The 16,821-nt window shown below is 39.4% G+C and overlaps 1 protein-coding gene across 3 annotated transcripts in view; it reads right to left on the minus strand.

The window, feature by feature from the left end:
• Positions 1–14,366: 14,366 nt before the first annotated feature.
• cadm1b (cell adhesion molecule 1b) overlaps positions 14,367–16,821 on the minus strand; it is a 275,266-nt gene continuing 272,811 nt past the window's right edge. For all 3 annotated transcript variants that reach the window (XM_064301631.1, XM_064301629.1, XM_064301630.1), the window contains 2 exons: positions 15,824–15,952; positions 14,367–14,537 (listed from right to left, as the gene is read on the minus strand). In XM_064301631.1, coding sequence (XP_064157701.1) covers positions 14,419–14,537; positions 15,824–15,952 — 248 coding nt within the window. In that variant the 3' untranslated portion in view covers positions 14,367–14,418. The remainder of the gene's footprint in view (positions 14,538–15,823; positions 15,953–16,821) is intronic.

The raw sequence follows: 16,821 nt of genomic DNA on the forward strand, positions 1-16,821 counted from the left end.
AACTTTCTCAAACGAAACTGCAATAAATCAGAAATTATCATCATCGGCCCCAGCTCCCTCACCTGCTCAACCCAGGATTTCTCAATCAATATCGACGGCTCCATTGTCACCCCCTCCACCCATGTCCGCAACCTCGAAATCATCCTCGACCCCACCCTCTCATTTCTCCCCCACGTAATCCAGATCACTAAAACTGCCTTTTTCCACCTAAGGAATATTGCCCGCCTCCGGCCCTCTCTGTCTTTCTCCGCTGCTGAAACACTCATTCATGTATTTATTACATCCAGGCCCGACTACTGCAATAGCATCCTCCATGGCATCACCACTAAAGTCCTCAATAAACTCCAATACGTACAAAACTCCGCTGCCCGCTTGCTCACTAGTACCCACTTCAGAGACCACATCTCACCTGTCCTCCAAGACCTTCACTGGCTCCCGGTCAAACAAAGAATTGAGTTCAATATACTCCTCACCACCTACAAGGCCCTCAACAACCTAGCTCCCCCCTACCTCTCCGACCTCCTCCACCATCATGGCCCCTCCCGACCCCTCAGGTGCGGTGATGCCAACCGCCGGCAAACCCCCAGAACCAAGCGGCGAACCTGGGATGATAGGGCCTTTTCAGTTGCTGCCCCCTCCCTGTGGAACACACTCCCTAACCACATCAAAGATGCCCCCACCCTCCCATCCTTCAAACCGCCTCAAACTCACCTTTCAGACTTGCTTTCCCCAGCTAACCCCCACCCGTGTGTTTACGTTTATTTTACTATATATTTTAAACTATTCTTTCCCCCACTGTAAGCGACTTGAGTACTTAGAAAAGTGCAATATAAATCTGAAGTATTATTATTATTATTATCACCATGTAGTACAAGCTCTCCAAGTAAAAGCCAAAGGTCTGTCTCCTGATAGTGGACCACCTGTCAAGGACCATCACTGGACACAACCTCTCCCAGTCACCCATGAAGCTCAAACAAACATGACTTTAGGACATTATATTATTAGATCACAAGAATTTCATGTTGAACACGAGTGTTGTTCTTTCACATTAAGAATGAAGCAAACCGAACTGAAGATTGTCAGAGGCCATATTTTGGCTAGTGTAGAATAAAAAACAATGATCTACCGCAATAGGAGCGTATATTTTGCATTCAAATACACAAAATAGAAGCTGATAAAAGCTATGTCCTTGCTGCTTATGATATACAACTGCATTTCATTATATTATAAGAGAAATCAGATAAATAAATAACTCAATCAATCAATAAAGTTTCATTCTGAAAAAGGAGCAAATAATGTAAAGTACTAATTCATTTGTGAAAAGGTAACAATAGTATGCTCATCATGCCTTGCCCAAAATGGCTCCAACCCTCCCCTCAGCCTGCAGGAACATTAATTAAATTCAAATTGAAACTGTAATTAATTTAAAAACTAATTATGACTTAACAATACTAAATAAGATGCCAGAGAGATATCGGATTAGCACAGGTTCCATAAGGTTCGATAAAGCGCCAGGTTTGAAGAGAATTAAACAAAAGAAATTTAAGGATGAATGACGGTTTTCCACAGCCGTCCTATTACAGCTTCCTTGCTGCTGGAGATGACAGACGCCATTGTCTGTAGCCTGCTCCAAAAGTCATGAAAAGAATAGCTGTCTAGGCATTTCTCCAAATAAACCTTTTTTTTTTTTAAATAAAAAATTTAGGACGATTGAGGCGATTGTACTTTTACAGGGTGTATGAAGTGAAAGATGCAACTCCACTTTCACATCAGTCAAATTTTTATTTTGCCATACTAATGTTCCCTGCAGTGTTTGTTCCTTATCAAAATCACTGGAACAATGTTATCACTGCAAAAAAAGAAAACAATTTACATTCAAATTGGTTTGAATTCGAAAAAAGCAAGACATTTGGGGAATGTCAAGAGATTAATAGATTTATCACCATTTCACATCATGGACGAAAGCCTCAAAATGCAAGTTCTGAAGCGTGACATTAGAATATGGAAAAGTAATCCAAAAGAATGGCATTACAACCGGAGGAGTGGTGCGACCTTATAAAATGCATTTAAACAGTGAAGAGACAGTCTTGTTTCCTTTCTTAAATAGATTTTTTTTTTGCTGACAGACACTGCCAAGAGACCATAAAGACCAGGTATCTTGCAATTAAACACCCCCCCCCCCGCCAGTGTATTAATAGACATTTTCATAATGGAAAGACGACCTGAGAACGATGACCTCATGATGGTAATAAACGGCGTAAGAGCACGACTTGGGCCCTGGCGAAAACCTTAAACGGTCTCCGCTCGTCACGGATGAAAACGAGAGCGGGGTTACTGCTCTCCCCGCCCCAAACCTGGGAGAGACGCGCGCCGTATCGGCGGGCCGGCTGTCAGGCCGTGATGTATGTGCGCGTGGCTTTCCGCCGCCCGCCCCGCGCTGCCCATTCATCAAATCCGAATTTGCAGGATCGCGGCGTTCTTTGACGCGCCGCGGTTTACCGTTTGACGAGAGGGATTTCTATAGCCTGCTTGGTGAAACGAGCTACACACCCCTGACACCCACTCTGTCCTTCGTCTCTTATAGCTGCCCTAGAAGGAAACTGAGGACATCCCCGCTCCCACTAGACAGGGCGCATCACTTCCTGTTCAGTTGTGTTATCTTTTTTTGCTTGCTCTTGATCAGAGGTGCAGTAACTTTTTCGGAAATGACAGATATATCAATCCATGCTTTCCGTGACCCAAACTGATGTCGTTTTCATTAACAAAAAATTGATAGTGAATTGCTAAACTGCTGCCAATAGGCATGTTTTTAATGCCTGAAAGTTAAATGAAAGGGATAAGATACTGAAATTATCAGGCAATAAATCACAGAAAGCATCAAATTAAAAGAGTTGTAAGGCTTTTACAACTTATCCATTTCCCAGTGGGGAACATAAAACTAATTTCTAATGATAATATTTCTATATATTGAAAATATGTCAATACAGCCAGCATTTCAATGATGTTACAGATTTCTTTTTTGATGTCAAAAGCACAGAAAGACTGGATAAGCCAAAGCCGTTAATTGTATGAGCAATAAACAAGTTAATTAGGTAGAATCTCACAATCTCGTGGAGAGCAGAAGGAATGACGCTCCAGTCAACATTAAAGCAGGCATTTACGTTATCATAGGATATACTCTGTCAAATGCAAACAAAAAAAATAAGCAGGTTGGCAAGGAAATATTATATTTAAGTAAGTATAATTAAATATATTATAATTATTATAAATCTTATTGACCCATAAATGTTCTTGATTATGTGGAGTATGAGGCAACAAGCATAAGTGACATATTCTAAGTTAAGGTTCCGCAGCACACAGAATTTTTCAGGCTTAAAGTTAATCACCTCTCGAAGACATCACAAACAATACTTAACACTACCACTCAAATGAGGGATTATGCTTGCCCTGTTGAAATTTCTTGCTTTGAAAAAATGTTTACTGCAATCACTGCTAGAGACAATGTAAGACACTTGTACAGGCCATACACTATTTGCATTCTGAATAATGCATTCATAAAACCAAAATGCATTTCTCTTTATAGTTTGAAGCTTTGTGGCTTTGTGGAGGGCATTTCATGCGTGTAACCTCCTCCTCACACACATGCACACACGCACACGCACGCACACGCACACGCACACACACAGTTTTCCATAGTTAGTGCACAAAGAATAACAGTACCAGGATTTTTGGGAGATCTTCGACCATTGCTCTATTCAGTAAAGACACACTTTGGTCTGTGCTTGTGAAATTCCCTCTTAAAACCACACATTTTCAATTGAGTTCAAATCATTAATTTTGAGGTCATGCAACTGTTTCTTGGTTGATTTTAAGGTATACTTATGATCCTTGGCTTTCAGAAAGATCCATTTGCAACCAATTTCTTTTTTTAACACACTGGGATAGTCACAAGGTTTTTGGCCAAAATGTCTTGGTGCTTGTTGTGCATGCTTATATTAAATAAACAGTACCAGCACAAGTAGATGCAAAGCAACCCCCTAAAATAAAAGATCCATTGCCGTATTTCACTTTAGGTATAACATCCTTATCAGAAACATCATTCTTACAAAGCCAAACCAACTGCCGATGTGCATGTAGTCAGCAAGCTCAATTGGGCTCATCTGACCATAACACCCAGTTCTGATTCATGCTTATTTTTATCGATTGCCTTTAACCAAGGCTTTTTTTTAAAGCAACCCTTCCAAGAAGCTCATCGGCATTTAGGCGGTGTCTATCATTTGATTTGGAGACTTTGTATCTTCAGTTTGTGAATCCCTCACTGTGACCCTTGGATTTTTCTTTGCCTCCCAAACCGTCCAGCTCATTGTGCATAAGAACGAGATGCACTTCCCCTATCAGGCAGATCAAGCACCGTTTCAGTGGCTTTAAACTTTCTATTATTGGCCTCGTCATAGAACGTGTTTCATTTATTAATTCATTTATTTATTTAACCTTCAAATTTCTTGGAAAATGCAATCCTGTACTGATTGTACATTGTAAAATGTACATTGATTGCATTGCTTGACTAAAAATGTCATTAGTAATCTAATCAGTTGTATTACCCAAAAAAAGGTAGAGTACAATCTAATTTGAGCACTTCACTAAGTTTCGAGGTAAACAGCGCTCAGACATGAATTTACCACCATTGTGATCCCATTGCCATGCATCTGACATTTTTTGCATCCCCGCTGGTTGTGATTGAAGAGACTTGATCAACACCCCCCCCCCCCCCCAAAAAAAAATGGAGGTTTTATTGTTATTGTTCGCTCTTGTGGTTTGTCTTCCCTTTAAGTCAGAAGGTAATGAAGGGCCTCCAGCCGTCTGCCATCGTACTTTTGTGTTTGACGATGACATTGTCATCTTTCATGAAAACATTAACGCCGAAAAAATGCGTCAAGAGACAATGCATCTCACATTTATGAGTTCTTCACTTAAAACACAACATCCTCCAAAGGGCTCTTTACAGTGTATTCAAAACAATAGATAACATACTGATATGTAATTTAAATGTCATGCTTCCTGGGTGTTATTCCTTCCGAGTGATGATAAGTATTATTACATCAATCATAAAAAATAAAAGTGGAATTACGAGAGAAATAGCTGAGAGCTTCGCTTCAAAAAGATTTCCAACTGGGACTAAAATAAATCACTCTTTTTACATGGCAGGCATTTGTGAAGCATTTGCTTGTGTCTTTGTGCCAGAAATTACAATTCTTCTTTTAAAAGCCCACAAATATATCTGCGACGAATTCCCTTTTTCTTGGAATTTGAGCATCAGCCGGCAGAAATAAAACATCACAGAAGAAACGGAACAGATGGATCAAACTTTTTTTGTTTATTCTTATCATGTACAAAAACATTTTTTGAACTGACAGGACAACTATAAACCTTTCTGATCATGTTACCAAAGTAATTACTCATTTTACTCCATATCACAGATCAATCATCTTTTTTTTTGTTCTTGAAGTTGCAATGTCTGTGTTGGGAAAATAGCCCATTGGCTGTTTGCCTTAGACCTATTATCACCTTTATTGAGCTTTTACTATTTCCTCTGCGTTTTTTTATTTATTTATTTTTGAACCAGAGCAATTTTAGTATCGAGTGCCCCATATGCTTTCCTGACCGAGTCTGAAGAGAGAGGTGTGGACGTGTCATTTAGGGACACGGTGTGGATGAGTGTCGTCTGATGGAGAATCTCATTTCCTTCTTATCTCCGGCCACTAAAGCGACAGTGGACTTCCTCTGACAGAACCAGGCAGATGTCATCAGCAGAAATTGATTCATGGAGAAGCTGGGAATTGAAGTATCGGTAACCTTTCAGAGCCCTAGCCCGGCAAGGCCGGTCCATTGAAAAACTATTGAGTAGATTATACGGTATGCACCGCAATGGCATATTCCATTTCCTCTGCCATGAACGTTTGCAATATTAGATTAACAGGTGGAGCAAACTTTCCAAAAATGATAATCCGCTGTTCAGTCACTAGTGGTAGTTGAATGTGTTGTTTTAACATTTTTATGGACAATGTTGTGATAATTCATTTGGTCGAATTTTAACACAATTTCAATTTATTTGAGCAAGATAAGTGGTAAGATAATTATTTGAGGGTTTCTGGTATTCTTGAGGGTGCAATGATTCCAAAAAGACACAGGTAATATCATAAAATGCTAAAATCTAAAATAACTGTCACTTATAATGGTTCAGTCAGCACAAGTTGAAGAGAGTTATTCACAATTTAAAGTATTTAATGATGACACAAGCCATACAAAGATAGGTCTACACATTTTTTGAGACTACCCTGATTTTCAATAAAAAAGGACAATGCATGACCTTTAGTAGTAGGCTGCACAAAATGAAAAGTAAAAAATCTTAAACTGATGGGACTGAGGAATAAGGATGGAAAAATCAACATAAAATACTATCGAGAACATTACTTCACTTTCACAAAAATCTCAGATACTGTTCTATAGAGATAAACAACATGTGCATTTTCCTCTATTTTTAACCAGGATCTTTAATTATCTCACAGTGTCGAGGATTAAAACAGGGCATCAATCATAGTCATGCCATTAACTAAGTAAAAAGAAATTCACTGACATACTTTCACCCTCAATTTCCCCAGTAGTCTAATAACAATAAACAGAAGATAAAAATACTAAATAAAATGCACATATTAAATCAAATGAAGTTCTTGAGTATCTAAGCAGTAAAAAGTCAGTATTGTAGAAAATAACAAAGCACATAATTAAATATTTATCCAAAAAACCAAACAGGAAATATATATTGTAGAGCTTTTGTAAACTAAAATACTGTACTTACAAAATATACAACCACACAGAAGATGATTCCATTCCACAAATAAGAATATCAAGAAATTAAGCAAGAATATCACAAAAAAGTAAAAATGAATAAAACATAAAAAATGCACCATTGTGTGAATATTTTGGGTGGTATAGGCTAAAAACAATGTGAGGGATTTACTTACCCAGGTGATCCATTTCTAGGGACATGCAACATTGTACCTTTGTACTCAATAAATATGCAATTCATTAAATACACACTATATGTGTAACAGGGTTAAATGCACTGAAGCTGAGGCAATTTTGCAGACTGAGAAATGTATGTATTCCATAAAATTATCAAAGCCATTATGTTTTCTATTTGGGTGAAAAATTGTGCTAAAAAAGGCATCAGATCTTGTTCAACGAGCGTGATATGTAGCTTCATAAACTGCACCACACAGTAAAAAAAAATCAATTTGTGGAAACCAATTGCACTGGGCCATTTGAGTAGGGCAACTTAATCCATTCAAGTATTCACTGGCCTTGAAGATCTTTATAAATTGTGCTGAAACTATATATGTGTATATACGTAAATGAGCAGTATAATCTGTCTTAAAATTGGACATTTTACACTCAGCTTGACCATGTATTTCTTTGTACATCATTTTTCAACATAAAATGACAATATACATGCAAATGATTAATATTTTTTGGAAATTGCTGATGGTCACATAATGCCATGGGAACTCTTGGTTAAGAAGCCAACGGTATTGAATATAGTTTTACAGATGAAAATGGCGCTGAGAAACAACAATAGAAGAAAGAGCAGGGATAAAAGTCTTAAGAGCGCTAAACTTAATCTTTAAGCCCTTCACACAAGCCCTCTAGCGGCCACGATGCGGGCGACCTGAGATTGCTTAACTCAACATCCATTGCTCCTGCAACTATTCTACGAGTAGAAACAACAAACTCTGTGTACTAGCTGCAATAGTACATGATACAGTATGATGCCAAATGTGGAGTTTCTAAGTGCCACCTTTGTCACGTAGTTTCTCCATTTAAACACAGTTTCCACAGTTTGTGCCAGTACTGACTGACTGTATATATACATTTATAGACACTTTTGAGGTACACCGATTTATTACCAGACAGGATCCCCTTCTGCCCCCATTCTTCACAGCAATTGGCATTCCTTAGGGAATTTTGGTCCACGTGGACTCAATAGCATTTTTCAGTCACACATTCATGGTGCAAATTCCCGTTCCACCACATCCCAAAGGTGCTCTATTGGATTGAGATCTGGGGACTGTACAGGCCATTGAATGAGCTGAGGTCATTGTCATGTTCGTGGAAGCAGTGTGAGGTCATGCATGCTTTGTGACACGGCGCATTATCCTGCTGTAAGTACCCACTGGACAAAGGGTAGACTGTGGTCATAAAGGGATGCACACTCTCAGCAACAATGCTTAGGTATGCTGTGGCATTCAAATGATGCTGAATTGGTATTAAGGGGCCTAATGTCCTCCAATAACCATCACACCATCACCAGCAGCTTGTACTGTTGACATAAGGCAGGACGGATCTATGGATTCATGCTGTTCACGCCAAATACTGACCCTACTATCTGCATGTTTGAGCAGAGATCGACATTCATCAGAACAGGCAACGTTTTTCCAATCTTCAATTCTCCAGTTTTGGTATTCACTTGCCAACTGTAGCCACATTCAGAGACGCTCTTCCGTAAACCACTGTTGTAAACAGCTGTTATTTGAGCATTTGTGGCCTTTCTGTTTGCTGGAATGAGTCCATTCGGGTCTGACCTCTGTCATTAACAAGGCATTTTCACCCACTGAACTGTCATTCATTGGATTTCTTTGTTAATCGCACCACACTCTGTGAACTATCAAGAAAGTAGTGCATGAAAATCCCTAGAAACTCCCAGGAGGGCAGCTGCTTCCAAGATGCTGGAACCACTACATTTGGCACCAACCGTCATACTATGGTCACAGTTGCTTAGATAACGCATTGTTCCCATTCTAATGTTTGGCTGAACACCAACTATGTCCATATGCTTTATATATTGAGTTGCAGCCATGAGATTTGCCGTATGAAGTGTTTGAAATGTTTCTAAGGTTGCCATAGTTTATTTGAATAATACCAGTCTGCAGGTTCAAAGTGCATTTATTTTGCTCCTCAGTGTGACTGGTGGCCTATGGACATATAGCTTTCAGGCGCAGACCACAGCAACCAATGAAGTAACCAAAATTTTTTGTTGACTGCTAAATCACGGTGTATCCGATACACATGTGCATTTGTTCTATTCTACAGTGAAGAACATAAGACATTCAAACACATTTCAGCAGTCATTATATTTAAATGTTACTTCTGGTCTTATTTTTGGCTAGGAGTGCCAAACTCCTTTGGGGCCTTGGGTTTTCGGTTTAATCTGGTTCTTTCTTAAAGTTTAAGTGACAGTATTTAGATATGAAGCAAATTCGGCTGTTATTACCAGCTGTATAAATGGGTTGTATGTAAAAATGCAATCTGTGTAAATTGCTCCAGATAAGAATGTCTGCTACATGCTGAAATACAATAAGAGGTAACTGAAATTTAAGTACAATTTGCATTCAGTTGTGAAGCCTATTTTTTAATTGAAATTTACTCTAACATTTAGCGGTTTTTATTGATTTAATCAGTAAAGTCTGGGCTATTGTCCACAACAGTGGGACTCAGTTGGCTTGGTGGTAGCATTGAATCAGCCAGTAATAATCATAACTCCAATCCTAACCTAACCCTAACACCAACCTCACTGCTACCAGATCAGTGCCCCCTGCCTACTCCACAGAAACCTACAGGTTGCCAGGTAGTCAGTGAGAGATCTCTCCTCTTATTAGAGCTAGCTGTGCTGTCCAGCATTTGTTTTTCCTCGCCATTGTTTGTGGGTTTTTCTCCGCAATGGGGAGTGCCTGTGCTTGCTATCTGGGGGTTCAGATCTTGTTTTTACTGTAAAGTATACAATCAGAGTCGCTTTGATCTGATCTGTAGTATGCTGTGTGACGTGTTATTTGGAATACAGTCTCTGGCTTCGTAGGCGAATATCAGAGTTTAGTGCACCCAGCGTGCGTGCGGGTAGCATAGTGTCATTGAAGATTCCAGAAGGAAGAAAAACGGAAGATATATTTTTATAGAGATACCCTGGTGACTTCAGGTATCCTTGGGCGACCTCAGACTTGACTTTTGGTTTGCGAACTACCGGATACTAACCTGTGGAGGAATGGCTGCCAGACAATCAGGCAAACTATAAAAACTCACACTGCATATACATTTGAACATTAATATCTTTTATTAAGACAAGAACTCTTTTGTTTTGTTTTTTTTTTGTAAAAATGTCTTTTTATGAACCAATACAAAATGTGTATGGGAACATGTGGATAGTGTTTCATTAATACACAGTAACATTGCTCAAGTACAGCAGAAAGACAAAAAATCGACCTAAAAACAACTTGAGTGATGAAAGACCAAACTTCCTGGGCATTAGATGCCATCCAAAACGGAAAACTTTCCAGATAATGTCTTTTTACATGATTGCTGCACAGCAAGTTTGCTCTTTTCTGTCTTTTTTTTTAAAAACAAATTGAGTATTCTTTCTTTGTGAACTAGGCCTATACAAAGTAATACTTAACATTTAAAACAGTGCACTGTATTTTAATAACACATAAAACATGTACAAAAAAATTTAAACTGAGAATCTGCCACGTGTTTCTTGAATTTTTTTTTTTTTAACTGTTATTTATTTTGTTGTTTACTTTTCTCGCTAATGTACGTCTTTAATAATATGTGGGGTGGTGGGGGCTAAACTTTGCATTCTACCTGAGATGCAAAACATACCATTCAATACACATGAACCTGAGACAGGGAAGAAATGAACAAATGTTCCAGAAATCAAAATCACGCAGTGCTGTCACATCACCACTTAAGATGTACCCTGAAAAACAGGATTGTTAAAAGGAAAGGAATGAAGAAAAAAGAATACAGAACAATGTTAATTCAAGGCCAATTGTATACTCAGATTCACATCGATTCGCCCGCAGGAGTCAGCCTGTTTCATTGTATTTTTGAAGTTGTGTTCTGCTTTTCATTTAGCCTGTTACACTAAAGTCTTCTGATAAATGCTATGTTTCTGAGTATAATATGCTAAAATAGTTTCTCTCCTTTTTAATATCCAACTTTTTTTCCCAAAAAGGCCCCAAATGTGGTTACAAAACCGCAAAAAACAACAAAAGAACACCAGGAAAAGTGGTTAAACGTACAGGTTCAAATCAAAACACAACCTGGCCCAGCAATGTCTGTCGATTAACTGGTAAATCCACTGTTTTATATCTACATTTAAAATAATGATGTGTCCAGCCGAGTACAAAGTCTGAATATCCAGTTTAAATAGAAGATGCCACAGTTTTGTCACACCCAAGCTAAACGCTGCTGACAATGAAATACAAGTCACGTCATCTCAAATAAGGTACTGCACCTCTGTACCTTCAGTTCTACATTACTGTATGTGTGTTCTGTGTTACAAGCGAGTAGAGAAAACCAAAACACGATGTGCGCACTTTGTCACGCCTCTGCAATCTCACCTTCCACCTTCGAGCATCAAAAAGTCCCATCGCTCAGCTCTTGAAATAAACACTGAAAGCTGAAAGCCATTGTCGTCAAATAATTTAAGGCAGTGCCTGTTCCTCCTTTTCTAATTAAAGTTATCAAACATCAGTGGTTTCTGTTCGCTGTCGTACTGATTATTTGAATGTTATTAACCCCCACGCCACCTTCACAGAGACTGAATCAAAACAGGGGCCGGGGGGAATTGTGGGATGTGCACCACTGAAATCTCAAGGCTCACTTTTCTGACTTGACAATGCTTTGGAGCGTAGCAAAGTTATATATAAAAAAAGGAAAGAAAATCTCTTTTCACATGCTACAAAAATGCTGCAGAAAGCACTGCCAGTAGATTCGTATGATTAGTTATGATTATTATTTTATAGAATTTATTGGGGGAGGCAAGTGAATATATGAGCAATGCCAATGGGAGTGGCTGATATGCAGTCGGTAGTGAGAATGCGAAGGATGCTGTTGGCGTTGGTCTCACTTGTGGTTTTATCTGTGATGGGACTGTCACCTGTCACTCTGCAGCCTGAAACAAAGGCTGGAGGTGTGCTCAGCTCCCCCGGGAGCTCACAGAGGCTACACTGGGACAGGTAACCACAGATTCAACCCATTCCTCAGTGGCAGAAAACTCCTGCCCAAGCCCTATCGCTGGCTTCATGTCTGGCTGGTAGGAAGAGAGGAGTTAAAGGAGTGGGAGGTGGGGGGAGGGGGGGGGGTTGAGGGGACATAGCTGGAATGGATATGACCCTGTCTATTTTACACTCCCTCACTATACTTAACGATAATTTACATTTTTTTATTTTTATTATTCTATTACTTTTTAAAGTTTTGGGGTCATACAGTGCATCCAGGCTCATTAGCTGCTGTCTGTGGAGAAAAACACAACCCTTCCATTAACATAAAGTTACTGGAAGCCCCAAGGCCTGTATAAAGAACTGTAATTGTGTTGTAGGCAGCAGAGGCCTGCAAAATGTTGTTGGACACTATTAGCAATGGCTAAACTTCACACTGAAGGACCATTTCCATGGGCATAGTGGCTCCATGCATACATATGTCCGTACCACGCACACTATTAAGATGAGAAATGCTAAATCTGTGAAATGGATTTGCCAACAAGATTGATTAAGTTTTACCTGGAACTTTAGAAAGTCTATTTCAAGCCCAGGGGTTAAATTTCAAGATGTCTGTGCCTGCATACAGGCAACAATTTGTTGAGGTTTTTTTCCCTTAGTGAATCTGCACTTCAAAATTTAAGGGCTGTAAGATGTTACAAATTTATGGGTATACTTTGTTATCAGACATCAGCTGCAGAAGTGAAATACTGGAACGTAATGCATGCGAGTAGATAATATTTACTACTTTTACCACACACTTATATCTCCCTTTCACAAGTTTGAATGATGGCTGATTATATGTTGTAACAATGTACAATATGTAAAGGTGTATATTCTGTAGTGTTTTTGCTGTCAAAGAATTATAAGAAAAAACAAATTCCTTAAAACTAGCACTTTAAAAAATAAACTATATAAAATAACCTATCGCTTGTGTCTGAAAACACATTCCTCTCAAAATGACTCACGTTATATAATTTAAGATAAAAAGACTAAATTAAACTCAAACTACTTCTGAGAATGAATAAAGGCTTTGAAGCCTTTTTAAGTTCTTTATCATGCTGAATATATTCAAGTATCATAAAATCTGTAGATTCTTTGAAGTGAGGAGTTCAATAAAACGCCATCCTTCATATGTTTTAGTGTAGCCTATACACTATGTGTGAACCTGTGCTGTTAGATTTGCGCAGTGTTTTGGCAATCCAAAGTTCCTTAAATCAAAGCACAATTTTGAGCGAGTCTACCATTTAGAAAGTGTACATGTAGTGTAAAGAGGAATATTTATGAATGGAATGAAAGTGTGCAAGTCTTTTTGCTCACAAGCCCTATCTGACACAAATAAATGTGTGTGTGTGTGCGTGTGTGTGTGTGTATATGTGTGCGGATTATGTGATACATATATGTAACAGAGAACCCCAGCGTATCTAAAATGTGAATGGGTAAATTTGTTAGCTCTGTTTGTAGTCGTTTCTTTAAGGTGGTGTCAACTTCACAGACACTACGTGCTGCCATGTCTTCCCTGACACAGGAGTTGACTGAAGAACTATTTGAAACAGACTATCCAGAACAAAGCTGGGGATCTACAATCTACAAGTGTAGGACCTCCTCTACTCTGTTTAGACAACTGATAGAAAAATGCAAAATAATTTCAGTGATAGAGATTGCTTTTCCTTTCCATATTGATAATGATATTCACTAAAGCATTCAGAAAGCAGTTAAACCTTTTCCGGAACAGAAATAGTGACCAGACCTGCTCACAGTACAGAGGGAAAAGAGTTATTTTTGTGATTTTCGTGAAGGTTCAGAGAGAAGTTGTGTTATTCATTGGGAAAGAGTAAGGAATGGGGGAATGGGGGGATAGGGGGGAGGTTTGGGCTGAGGCACAGTTAAATTTTACCTCACAGGAAAGCCAACAGCATGGCGATGGGGAAGGTGAAGATGTCTGTGAGAGGTGGAGATGCAGTGAAAATAAATATATGAAAAGAAAGAAGAAGAAAAAAAAACTATACAAGGCACAGAATTTTCTGCAAATGGTTTAACTAAACAGAACTGGTACCAGCAGTTTAAAATCTATCGAATGGTGAAGCTCTCTATAATGATATCTGCCAACAACGACTTTGCTCTCCCGGCCCCCCCTGCCCCCGAACACACCCCACCCAAACCCTTCCCCTTCCCTTCAGTCACAAGCCTCATCTCTACTTCAGCTGCACAGGTTAGACTCCACACCCTCCTAAGTCTCCCTCCCCAAAAACCCCGTCCCCGCCCACCCTGCCCCACCCCAGAAAACAGCCCCTTGCCCGGCAGGACACGCCTGCAGGCTCACGCAAGGTTAGATGTAGTACTCCTTCTTCTCGTCCGAGTTGTTGTGGCCGCCCTCGGCGTTGATGATGGCTGTGTCGGCGTCTGCTGCATCATCTGCCCCTTTGGCTTCGTGGGTGAAGTAAGTACCTTTGAAGGGGAAAATAACAAACACCTCACAACAATATAATGAAGAAGAAGAAGAAGAAGAAGAAGACGAAGAAGACGAAGAAGAAGAAGAAGAAGAAAGTCTTTGATGCTACATAAGCAGACCTGGGTCAAATACGTATTTGTTTTGGATTCAAATACTTTTCTGTGCTCTGTTGATCTTGCCTGGTGTAACTGAGCCTGCCAATATGACCAGAAGGCGAGGTTTGCACTTTTTGAGAGTATTTCATTGGTTCCAATACACCAGACAAGATCAGTAAAGCGTAGAAAAGTATTTGAATTCAAAACAAATACGTATTTGTACATAAGATAATTAATGAAAGAATGTGAACATTAAAAGAGATATTACAATGTATCACAGTACACATATAACACAAAAAAACAATGCACAATATTCTCCTGCGCAGTCGACACCAATATTTCGGGCAACGTTCACAAATGATGAATTTAAGCAATTCAAATTAATTGAATTGAAACTGCAGACTATCACCCTGTAAGCTCCTGATGTGGTGCACAGACAAGTTTCTTAATAACTTTGACGCATTCAGAAAATAAAGTTCTTGATTTAATTTAATCAGACTAAAGGAGCTCATTGTTTTAGTTAGCTCTGACTGTTATTATTGATTCAATTCATCCCAGCTGATTATGTGTAAATATTTTATGACTGCATCTACTGGAATGCAGTTGAGAACTGACCCCAAACTAATCTCTTCTCTTTATAGGGCAGCTCATGAGGACAGAGAAAGGAAGTGACTCATCTGGGATTGCTCACACCCCTGAGTCACCACACCAAGCCATGATAGGCTCATCCTCTGTCAGGGTCTTTTGCTCAAAGGATTTCTCATTTCCAATATCCCATAAGCTTCTGCAAAATCAATCTCAGCCCATATAATAAAAGGCAATATCCTACGTCAAACGAGCGAAATTGGAACCAAGCCTCGAGCTATAAAAAAAGAAAAAAAATACTATCCATGTTGTGACAATGGAAACGCAGTTTAAATCAGCAGCTGCAGGTTTATTCATAGGAAATAGGTTTTACTGTAGGACACGGGCTTGCCATCAGGGAATGGCATTAAACCCAAGCGGTAATCTGGCGGACTGCGGTGAAAACTGGTATTATGTCACCGGGAGGAATTATGGGAAAAGAGTACGTTTTTATTAGCATACAACATTTTTCGGCATATGCATACAAATATCTGCAGAAGCTACCAAAGATTCCAGAACCAGGGCCTGACAGAGCCTTTGGGGACCTCTGTGGCAATGTTTACCTTTGTGTCTCGCAAAGTACCGTCCCAAAATTATGAGCAGACACAGCATGGCGAACACGACCACCGCCACGACCCCTCCGATGACCGCATGATCCATCTGCCCCGGTACTCCTTCACCCGCTCGAGAATCTGTGGGACAAAATCAAAGACACAAAAGATGCTGTGGTCAGAAAACCCCAGTGAGCATACTGTATAAAGGGAGAGTAGATGGGCAGAACAGCCATAATTATCAGTGAAAAGACCATTCAAGTCAGTTTTGAAAATACAACAGAACAGGTAATTCTCTGCGGACTCTGAGTCAGTCAGCAAGATTTTCTGTGGTTCCTTCAATAATAATAATAATAATAATAAATATAATAAGCTTTTTGCCCATAAAGCACTCTGTACATTATTTTCGAATGCCAGTTTCATTGAAGTAAAATGTAAAATCCATAACAAGGACACGAAGAGAACATTACCACACCAGTTTCTTAGCTGTACAGTAAATTACAGCTTGGAGCTGAGAGCGGTCTCTTTTAAGCAAACAGAAGTGTGCATTTTGCCAAACCCAAAAGCCACGAATTCCAGCAATTCCAAAGTACATTTTGCAAAATCAAGCATACAGTATGAAAACACCGTACTAAAAAAGGTGATTCAGTTGTGTCCTGTTGGCAGTGCAATTGCCTACCTGTAAAGTTCTTCAGCGCTTTTCACAAAGCACTCCATCACCAAGGTGTGACACTCACTTTATGAGAAACCCTAAGCTCACCTCACACGAGCCGAGCTCTCACCTCATTTAACCCGCCTCACACATAAGGGTACAGAGCAGAGTGTTCTGGCCCTCGCCGCATACCAAACATAACATATGCTGCACAGCTTTCAGTCCATTTGCTCTTCCGTGGACCAAATAGCCTTGACCTTTCAAGATAAATACAGAAAATTTTAAAAAAGGAAGTCTGACAGGTACCTCAATCAAGGAAGGAAATGTCGAGCCGAAGACAAATGAGTAATTAAAATTA

This window comes from Anguilla rostrata, chromosome 12 (genome assembly GCF_018555375.3).
Source record: "Anguilla rostrata isolate EN2019 chromosome 12, ASM1855537v3, whole genome shotgun sequence".
NCBI lineage: Eukaryota > Metazoa > Chordata > Actinopteri > Anguilliformes > Anguillidae > Anguilla > Anguilla rostrata.